This window comes from Octodon degus, unplaced genomic scaffold, assembly GCF_000260255.1.
Source record: "Octodon degus isolate 3935 unplaced genomic scaffold, OctDeg1.0 scaffold00043, whole genome shotgun sequence".
In the NCBI taxonomy this organism is placed as follows: Eukaryota; Metazoa; Chordata; class Mammalia; order Rodentia; family Octodontidae; genus Octodon; species Octodon degus.
Genome location: NW_004524619.1, coordinates 8,721,851 through 8,732,986, shown reverse-complemented (window position 1 = coordinate 8,732,986; position 11,136 = coordinate 8,721,851). Strand labels below are relative to the sequence as shown.

The following is an 11,136-nucleotide window of genomic DNA, read 5'->3' as shown; positions in this document are numbered from 1 at the left end:
CTGTTTTATATGCTGAGTTCTGGATCAGTAGGGGGACTAGGTAGGAAAGCACTGCAAAGAGGGTCTCTGTGCTCCTTTAACAGCCAGGATTTCTGTGGGATTGAAAACTACAAATAAAGAGACGCGTTTCACGAAAGGAGCAGAGGCTCCAGGCAGCTCAGAGGCTGGGACAGGAGGAAGAGCGGCTTTTCAGGAGTGCTGCCTCTCTTGCCAGCCAACTGCTCCATGGGCTGCGGGCCAGGCTGCCCTGCTGCCTGAGAGTTCAGAGATTCTAGCTTGTGTGGACTTCTTACCCTTTTCTCTCTTCCTTTCTCAGATCCTGCGATTGTCAATGGAGTCTACTGGTCTGAATCCCTAAACAAGGTCTTTGTAGATAATTTTGACCGTGACCCATCTCTCATATGGCAGTACTTTGGAAGCGCGAAGGGCTTTTTTAGACAGTATCCAGGTGAGTATCACTGTGTTGACCACCATGATTCCGACTGATGGTCCTGTGATATTTTTCCTTAAATGCAGGGTTAAAAGTTTTTGGTCTTTCCCTTGGAAGGAAATGAAAGATTAGGTTTTGTTGTTAAGGTTCAGGGAGGAAAAAATTCAAGTGATATTTGTATATGCCTGTGCATACACATGTTTGCACACACGCACACACATAACTATCACAGAACTCTCAGGACCTGCCTGTAGCTTCAGCATCTTTCTCAATAGAGAAATTCATAGAGCTGCAATCAAAGCTGAAAAACTGGGGTATGAAAGGCCCCCTATTACACCTCCTAAATGAGAGTTTGGTTTTCTTCCTATTGTTGCTACTATTCTGATAATTGTTTTCTAGGGGAAAGAGCGAGTTATATGTGGGCAGGGTCAGGTTCTAACTGAAAGGCACAGGGAACGGAGGACTGGAGCTTGGTGTCGCTTAGCCCAGAGCAGCTCCCCCTGCGGGTGGAGATAAGTGGCCAGCGTGCTGCGCCTGGCATCAGCACTGCCCAAGGCTGCTGCAGGGGTGCATGTGTCCAGGATGCCATTCGAACAGGTGTTTCTTCTGGGGCTGCCCTAGGCCTCGGCTTTGCAATACAATTTTAATTCTGGTTTGGTTTGAATTTTAATTAAAAAGGGAAGTTTTAATTTTGCTTACAAGTTGTGAAAACAGGACTCGAGGCTACAATTGTGCCAGCGTCACAGCTGTAGAAATTAACTAGCTCAACCTAAAAGAAGAGGAAAAAAAAAAAAAAAAAAAACCAAAACACCCTGCATAATCTTGGAGCAATTAAGTGGCGTCTTTTATGTTTTCATTAAGTAAGGCTAGGCACCTGATGTCTTCCCTGTCTGTGGCTTGGAGATAGCTGGCTCTGCCGTGGGAGGCTGTTGACCCTGCACATGGCGTCTGTGCACTGAGACTTTCCTGCCGGGGGGTCTGCTTTGCCAGCTTTTTCTCTATTTCCCTAGAGTTGTGTCTAGCAAGATACACACGCTTCCTCCTGGAGCTCACGGAAACTTAAGCAATGAGCATCCTATTAAGATAAGATTGTAGTAACAGGGACTATTAAAGTTACAGTGTTGCAAATTGCAGTCTGCCTTGATGGCACTCAGAGAAAAGTTGATGCAGATTTTGTTCAGGCTGGAGACTGGTGGGGAGGCTGGCCTGTGTAGCAAGCTGCTCACCACCTAAGTCATCTAACCATGGGGCATTGTCCCTAAACTAGAGCCACAAGGCATTGGAAAACAAAGGCAGTCTTCATAAAGGATTTGTCTACTAAGAAAAGTACAGTTAATCTGTGTCCAAGGCTCTTATTGGTCAGAACAGGTTGGTCAGAAATGTTTATGGTCCTCTTATAACATTTTTTGGCAGCATCCTGACTGCATCTTTTCTGTATCCCAAAAGACAAGTAATGCAGTCTTCTACAGTACTTTGTTGCCCTGGTAACTGGCTCACAGAGTACCCCTCTTGCCGGCCTTTCATAATGTGATTTCACAAGTGATCGCGAAACATTTTACTAGGATGTATTTTGCATCAGAACCCATCATTTGGTGGCTAGAGTACTATCCCACTGAGAATCAAGGGCGAATGTGGGTATCCTGAGGCAAAATACACCTTCATTCTTATGTGAGTGTATCCTTAGTCTTGGCTTTGCACCAAGTACTGTGTGCAGACCTGTGGGTAGAATATCCAGTTCCTCAACCTGCGCTACTGGGAAGTGCTCTCTTATAGGAGAAACATGTTTCTCAGGGACTTCATTTGCAAGTAACGAAAACAGAATTCTGATGACTCCAGGAAGAAACTCACCTAGAGTCCTGTGTGATTTGAGCTCTGTGTGGTACTCTGGGACACACAGAGCTCAAGTCTTGGATTTGGATCTCTCCTTCCATCTCTCATTTCCTCCTTCTTCCACTTTTACCTTGTTTCACCCATAGTGGTCAGCTCAGGAGGAAAATCTATAACTATAAGCTTGCAGAATTTCTCCATGAGGGCCCCAGAGAGGATAGAGGATGTGTTAAAATAGTTTAGACAAAAAATATCCAGTGATTGTCCTGCTCTAGGTCAGATGCCCACCAGTGCAGCCAACAGGTGGATAGTGGGCATGGTCAGCCTTATCATTCCAGGAGTACCAGTCAGGATTACTGTTTTCTTGAGTGTAGAACCCCAAAGGAGGATGCATCAGTGACCACCCTGGAAGAAAATATGAATAGATCATATAAAACGCAGGGCGTTTTATACTGAGTTGGGAGGAGTAAGAGCTACTAGAAGACTACTCAGAAGATACACCAACTGTAAGGACTGTGGGCACAAGTTCCTCCAAGCAGAATTTTAGTAGGTGTTGGCCTGGGAGCTTGCCTGTGACAATTGTCTGTACTCACACCCAAGCCTCTCCAAGTTCAAGTCACAGCACATGAACATGCAAGAACTCTTGTGCTGCCTGGAACTTCACAGGAGGTGCCTCTGGTATTCATGTCTTAGAACTTTAGAACGTGCTTGAGATGCCAGCCTCTGGTCTTCTTCCTATGGTGTGTAGACTGTGATGTAGCCACATAGCTTTGTTTCCTGTAGAACTTCCCAGAGAACGCACCCATAGAAATGCCTGCATAAGGAAGACTGTGAGGGCCTGGCAGTGCAGAGAATAGGTCTTAGTCCTAACTTTGGTTCAAGTGTTAGCTTTGGAAAGATGACCCCACAGGCCTCATCCATTCCTGATGTCCAGGGAAAGTGTGATGTTTATTATTATATTCAGTGCAGTTGTGCCTGGAGCAGCCTCGGGGTACGGTCTCCATCATACCTGATGTGTACCTCATGTCCTGACCACCAAGGCACTAGGCCTCTTGGTTTGGTTTCAGCTGCTGGGCAGCTCCTGTACTCCAGTGTGGACAGCCATGCCAGAAGTCCTTGTCCTTCAGTTGGATGGGCTCCTTCCACCCTCAGGGTCCCATTTTTCTCTCTGCTGGGATATTTGCTGGTCTGTTTCCATGCCCATCCCACCCTTATTTTCAAGAAAACAATCTAACTTTTCCTAGGTTTATACAACAAAGTATGTGAGACAGGTTTTAAATAAATCGCATTCTTATTCTTTATTGTACAATATCATGCCTATTGTATTTCATCTTTATGACTTAGTAACCTTCCACTGGCCATTTCTTACACTCCTGTTTTCTAATTCCTTGAGGGGAGCTCTTTAAGGTGAGTACCAGGCAGGCATGATAGGCGCCACTCATCTGCAGTGCCAGAAACCTGAGATGGGAAGATTACAAGCTTGAGCCCAGCCTGGGCATTTGAACAACTTAGACTCTGTCTCCAAATAAGAAGTGCTGGGGAGCAGCTCACCTCAAAGGTCCTAGGTTCAATCTCCAGCACTAGAAAACAAAATAAAAATAAAGTTATCCCATGTGCTTATGGGAAATATGGGTACTGGAGGGTGTGAGAGAACTTCCTTTGTGGCACTATCCACCATCTCGAGGCCACCGGAGCTTAGCACATACGCTCTTAACAATATCTTAGCAAGGTGCAAAACTCTGGTGCCCTTAATGGGAAACCAGACACACTCAGTATCATAATCCAAGCAGGGTTTTCTCCTATGAAAATAACTTCTTGCTTTTTATTTTCTTATCTCCAATGTCTATATTTCAAATCCTCCATCTCTGAGCAGCGCTGATGGTTGAAAATGATTTTCTCACTTACTGTAAAGCAGAAAATGTTCTCTTTCAGTGAAATTTTATTCTGAACATTAAGTGGTAAATAGATAAGGTCACCCTGGATGCACCCTCACCAGTTTGCAAACTGCAAGTCTGAGGATGCCGGATTCAATTTTGTTCCTAGGGAAAACTTCATAGGGTTTAGAGACTGAAATTCTAACTCTATTATGCAGCATAATTGCAGCCATTTTATTTCATTTCAGTGTAGAAATCCAGGTTCCATTTCTGATTTTAAAAACAGAAGCAAGGAGGGAACAGTCCTGTGTATATTCTGAGTCGGAAAAATGGTATCGTATGATATCTGCCTCCCACCCCACGCTGTAGACATTATCTCACCTGCGTCCAGGGATGGGGCCAGATTTGGCCCAGAGTTTTCTAAATGATGCCATCTGCTCTAACTTGTGGACTAGTGAGAAACTGCTTTGGATAAGGAACGGGGCTGCGGTCAGGCCCTCTCTGGGCAGAGAAGGCAGCACTAAAGGTGTTTCCACTCCTTCGAACTCTGGAGCAACTAGGCTGAGCCTGTATTCACGGTGGGCTTGTGACCCAAAGGTGCCTGCCCGGAGCTGGTTGTGGAGTTTCTGATCAGCTCCATGGCTGGTCTCTGCATGTGATTTTTCACTCTGTCCATTCAGTCAATAAACAAGAACAAGCTTGAAATGCTATGAATAAATATTTGAAGTTTCTGGGTTTCTCATAACCCCATTTTTCTTCTAGGGATTAAATGGGAACCAGATGAGAATGGAGTCATTGCCTTTGACTGCAGGAACCGAAAATGGTAGGCAGTAGTCACATCCCTTAGTTATTTCTCAAAGAGAAAATTTGAAGAGAGGCCAGGATCCTTTTTGACTTAATTTTCTTCTGACCTAGGTACATCCAGGCAGCGACTTCTCCAAAAGACGTGGTCATTTTAGTTGACGTCAGCGGCAGCATGAAAGGACTCCGTTTGACTATTGCAAAGCAGACAGTGTCATCTATTCTGGATACTCTGGGGGATGATGACTTCTTCAACATTATTGCTGTGAGTGTGGCTGTTGTGCGTGTTCTTGGCACTTTGGGTTCATTTGATCTTTAGCACCAGCCAGGTAGCAGTGTTACTGCTTTTGGCCAAGGGATGAGAACTTGGGTAGCCCCAAGTTGGCCCATGGAATTGTACACAGTGCAGGGTTTGCAGAGGCCAGAGTGCACTGAGAAAGCCCAGCTCTTCCAACACAGCACACAGCCCCACTCATCCAGAAGAGTGGCCCCAGGTTTGATGTCTCAGGGAACTGGGCTTACAGAGCCTTGGGGAATGGACCTAGCATTTCAGAGCCCTAGAGGAATGGAGCTCTTGCTTAAAATTCTAGACTTTCTTACATGGAAATGAACTTTAGGCCAGATTCTCCCAGTGACAGTCATGATGATAACGATCATCAAGATAAAATAAGTTAAATATGGAGAGTTGTTCACACCTTGTAATACTTTATCTCACCTTCAGAAACAAAGGTGCATTTATTAAGTGCTAGATGTGTACCTCACTCTTAATATTTGCATTGCCTTTTCCCTTATACCAACTCCAGGAGGAGATTAAGGGCTGGTTTTGGCATTTTCTCAAAAGGTTGACATGGACACGGTGTCAGTGAAATCCTACAGGGTCACAGGGGACCAAGGTAGGCAAGCAGAGACTGGGCAGTAACTTCTGGCCTGCAAAGAGGTGCTCTCAGATTTCTACTCCAAATGCTTTTTTCTTCTTTTTTCCAGTTCTTTGCTATGATTCCCATTGTGTGTCCTTCCCGCTCTCTTTCCAAAGTCATAATGAGCCTGACTCTTTTCCCATAGTGGGGTGCCTCAGTAGGTGCTTGTGTGTAGTAGACACTTGTCTTGGCTCTCGCTGGTCTATTTGGGACATGGAGTGGTGGCGGTAGGCAACAGAGACTGTGTGGTGAGGGCCACAGAGCTTGGGCTTAGAAGTTAGTTATGTCACACAGAGTGTCTTGGTGGAAAACTACCTTAAGCAGAATAACAGGGCGCTCAGCTGGGAAGCAGGGTGTGCTGGGGGATGTACCTGCCCGGACCTGTGCACAGGACTCTTTCTGCCATGGTAGGATAGGAATATTGTTGCTGCTGTCTGTGTGACATCCCTCAGTCCTTCAGCAGGCTGCATCATCAGGACTGCCTGCTGCGTGAGGATGCCCATGTGGTGCCCACAGCATTCTGTAGCCAGAGGGCACGGGTGTCTCAGTGACCTTAAGGTTATGTGGGCTGTTGCCTCAATGTCCTGCCTACAGGTTTCTTCTGGTGGGAGTCTCAGGACAGAAGGGGACAACTTCAGGGCATCGTACAACTTCAGGTTTTACAGAGCCTTAAAGAGGAAAAGGTAGAGAGATTATGATATTCTTTCTACACAGAGGTTAGTGCTGCTCAGTCACTTGTGTCTCCCCAGCACCTAGAAGCTAAAAAGTGGGTGGAACGATACACGGCTGCATTCCTTCCTCAGTGCTTACGGTGTGAAGACCGCTCACAGGGTGAAGACACTGCTGTGCATCCTCTCGTTTATCTTTTAGACTCTCCACCCAGCTCTGTGTGTCTGCATTCAGACAGAGGCAAGTGGCAATGGTGACTGGCACATGTCACACAGCCAGGAAATTTGACCCTCTGTAGTCTCAGATCTGTGGTTTTACTGTGCAGCAAGTAGAGAGAATGTTACTGGTCTCCTCAGCCAACTACTATGAAGTGATATGATCTGGGGCAGTTCTTGGGAAAGAGGCTCAACTAGTGACAATTTGCTGTTTTCTTATAGGGAAAAGTTACTGCAGTTGCCAACCCTCTTGGGAATATGTAAATTCAATTGGGTCCCACATATCCGGGAGCGCTCACAGATAAGACGTGGCTAATTTGAGACTATCTTTCCTATTAATCTTTAAATACTCATTACAGAAGTATCAGGAATTCGCATAATAAGAAGAGCTAACTAATTACATTGTGCATCCTTTATCAGCGGGATTTATTATTCTGTTAACAAAACCAGTTGATCGCAATAATTTATGTAAGTTCATTAAGATACGAACAGTGTCAACTTAATAATGATGACAGAGGGTGATTCCGATAATTAAAAAGTCATGCCAGTTATTATGGGACAGTTAAAGAACTTTTTCTTTCCCCCCAGTTGTCCCTTTATAGAAAAAAAAAAAAAACCAAAACAAACATTGGTGGTCCCATTAACCCTCACCATACATCTGTTCGTTAATATTCAATATAAGTCATGAGCTCAAAGACTATTTACATAATTATGGTGACAACTAGAAAGACTCTCTGAACTTTTTAATTCGAAGCCTATAAAGGCTTCTATTATACAGTAGAATCCTGAACTCTGTTCCCCTAAGATGTAAGGAACTGGACCAGATAGATTAATGAATTTATGTTAGAAGATCAAGATCATAAAGAAGCCATTAAGTAACAGCAATTTTCACATTGATTACTTTTTAATGTAAGCAACATATGTAAGAATTTTAAACAAGTCAGACACACTTGCATTCCCCTCCCATTTGGCACATAGTCTTATAAATTTTTTTTAATAAGCACCTATAATCTTTCTATAAAAATAGAATCATACCTTACAGAATATCTGGCAACTTTTCTATATGTTACTGTTGCCATGAAATGCTTTGAATTGCTGGTCTTCCACCACATATAGTCTATCCTTTATCTACAGGATAACTCGCCCTCCACTGCTCAACATTATGATGTTAAGCATCTGTTTTCCACTCATAGTGCTTTGGTGCTTGGATTCTTCTGTGCATGGAGTGCACCAAAGAAATCCCATCTATGTTTGCAGTGTTGATTATCTCTCTGTCAAATAAAACCTGAAAATGCAATTGTATCAAAAGGTATATCCTGAAGTTCCCTAGCATGCGCAGGAGGCAGGGTAGAGTGTCTACACAATGCATTGACTAATAGGTAGAGGATCCTAAGTAATAGGAAATTCACATGTGACCAGATTTCATTCGTCTTCCATAACCTCCCTCTTTCATCTTTCAGTGCAGGTTACCAGTGAGACTCTCTTGCTTTTGCTTCCTGAATTGTCATTTTCTTCCATAACCTCTTCCTTGCATCTTATTGTTAGGTCTGAACCCACACAGTCAACCAGACCAGGCATTCTGACATGAGTAGAAGATTTATTGGCGCATCAAGCAGGCTAGCTGTCTAGCACACCAAGACAACAGTGAATAAAGGGGGAACAGGAGACTTTAAAGGATCTGTTAGTGAGGGTGATCATGGACTGGAACAGCTGAGGGAGAGCTATTCTTGGAAGGACTACCAGGTCTGTGGGGGACCTTTAATGTTCACAAAGGAGAGTTTCATGGTTGCTTGCCCGGGTCAAAGTCAGGTGGACATGTTCTGTGGTTTTGGGTTTGGCTCTGTGTGTGGCCAAAGGGGAGAGAGTCTTGGGCAAGGCTTTCTGGGAAACCAAGAGGGAGAGAGTGTCTGGGGCAAGGTGACTGGGAAACTTTGAATCATCCCAGACTCTATTTGATAGAAAAATGTCAAAGAAATCATCTGGCTACTTCCTGCTGAGCGGGGGTGTCATGGGGCCCAGAGTCTGGAGATCCGAGTGAGGAGTTGCCTTCATTGAAGGGGTCTCATTGGAGCAAGGCCTGGTAGGGCCTGAGAGAAGTGTTTAAAATTTTGGGTAATCTGGTGATAGTATTGCAGATAAGGGAAATGAGGCAAGGGGTATCATGAGCATAATAGCAAGCCCTATGAGGGTCCCTAGAAGGGGAGCAAGCCAAAGGAAGATGGAGTTTTATGTATTGAGGTATCACACAGAAAGAGCTGTGTGTCTATTTTGTATTGTTTGTCTGGAGGTGTGTTGAATGGGGTTTGGTGTAAGGGAGGCCGCTGGACAGGTGTGTACCTGTTTGGTACATCAGGATGGCTGTGGGATCGGGCCTCAGAATGGACATGTACCAGCAACACTTGTTGAGGTTGGTGGTCTGGGTAGAAGCAATAAGGGAGTCTATGATCCGAATGTGTCATTTTCTCATGACCATGTTGAAGGGGAGGAGTAAGAATGTGATAAATGATGGGCTTGAATCTCCTCTGATGTTTGTGATTATTGGGTATTGGGGAATGTAGGGAAAAGCCATGGAATCTCTGAGGTACACCAGTGTAGGAATAGCATGTGTGGCATGAGTGGGACTGGAAGAGTCTCAGAGTATTGGTCGACGAGGGAAGGGGGAGGGAGGACCGGGCTGTACGTTGAGGTTAGGTTTATAGGACGAGCACTGTGGGAAGAGAGGTGAGAGATACATGGAGCTTTTGGATGAGACCTCTCCCCATGAGAGGTATGGAGTAGGTTGGATTTATAAGGAAATTATGAGTGAAGAACAGTGTCTGGAGTGAGCAGGGAATGGGCCTGTCTGGAGGCGTCCTGTAGGTCGGCCATCAGCGCCCAGTATAGAGACTGTAGATCTAATACAGCAACTTCTGAACTCATGAAGAATACTATATATGGTGTCCGTATCAGCAAGAAAAAGATTTTTTTCCTGAGATGTCCAGTGAGACTTGGAACTCTGACAAAGATACCTCAGTGTGGGCCATGGACCCCAAGCTCTATTGTTTCTCTTCAGTGGCAAGACCAAGCAGGCCAAGTATTGATGGATCTGGCTGTGGTGAGTTTTCCTGTGAAGGCAGGCAATTGGATGACTTTCCTGCTCTCTGGTGGACAGGGCAGTCACATTTCCAGTGACCCTCGAGCTTGTGGATGGAACCATGTCTGCAAGTTGGGACAGACTCATGCCCAATGTCTTTCTTTGCTGCACTTGAAGGAAGAACTCAGGTGGCAGCATTGTTTAGGTTCAGCTTTACCTTGTTAAGATCTTACTTTGATGGGAGTCCCAAGTGTCACAGCCAAAAGTTGGCACTTGTATATAGTTAATTTTGGTCTCTATTATTGAAAACATGGAAAGTCAGATTAAGTAAGTTTTCTTGTGAGGCTTGAGGGCTGAGATTTGTCTTTTTAGGTTGGCATGACTGTCAGGAGCAGATTTGGATATAAAATAGGAATTAACAACAGTTGTTTTTTCAGGAGAGCAGTATACTTGACTGTCAAAGTGTGACCCAGGAACTGTTATTTCTCATCAACCATAGACATTTTAACATTTAAATTCCTGTAGAATGTTAATAGACAGTAGTTAAACTTGCACAAAGAACATTCGACATCAGTAGTCATATGTAGTAGTGTCACTTAATAGTCATCATAGATGATGAGATGCCACTTGAAGTTATACTCATAAGTGAAATAAACCAGATACACATGTGTAAATATCATATAGTTTCCCTAGTATAAGAACTCAAAAGAAGAAATACAAATAGAAAGATATAATACAAGTAAAAGGAAAGCAAGAACTTGCAGACTAGACAATGAAAAAAGAGCAAGGAGAAGAGCCAGTAAACTTGACAGGGGCAAGCCTTACAGTTATGTGTAGAAGATGGGGAAGGCAATGATCTTGAGAATCTTCAGAAGATTTTTTAATCTAGCAGTTAATTGGAATGATTCTCACCCTGATTAACTATATATGCAGACACCTGTGACCTAAGCAACAGCACGGAAGATGGCCATTTGTAGTAGTAGATTCACGCTAAGAGTGCCTGTCATTCTGGTCTTCTGAATATGGGCTGCTTCTCATGACATGCCAGTTGCTGCCGTGTTGTCTCTCGGGTAGATGATTGTTCAAAAAGAAGGGGGTGGTGAATGAAGGCAGGAGACAGGAAAAAGAGTGTTGTGGGACTGTTCTGCTACAAGGCTGTATATGGTTAGATTTCAGGACTTATGTATAAACATACGAATTATATAATTCTTCATGCCTATTTTTAAAATATATTTTAATTTTTTAAATGTTTTTTCATCCTATTCTGTAGGGCCTTAAAGTTCAACATATCAATACTTGATGAAAAATACCTGTTCCATGTTATGCCTAA

At 44.0% G+C, this 11,136-nt stretch overlaps 1 protein-coding gene across 2 annotated transcripts in view; it reads left to right on the top strand.

Moving 5' to 3' along the window:
• Window positions 1-11,136, top strand: part of Cacna2d3 (calcium voltage-gated channel auxiliary subunit alpha2delta 3) — a 954,216-nt gene that overhangs the window by 409,465 nt on the left and 533,615 nt on the right. For both annotated transcript variants that reach the window (XR_002821195.1, XM_023715780.1), the window contains exons 6-8: window positions 317-448; window positions 4,894-4,954; window positions 5,047-5,197. Coding sequence is in view for 1 of the 2 variants with exons in the window: in XM_023715780.1 (XP_023571548.1) it covers window positions 317-448; window positions 4,894-4,954; window positions 5,047-5,197 (344 nt within the window). In the remaining variant the exon portion in view is untranslated. The remainder of the gene's footprint in view (window positions 1-316; window positions 449-4,893; window positions 4,955-5,046; window positions 5,198-11,136) is intronic.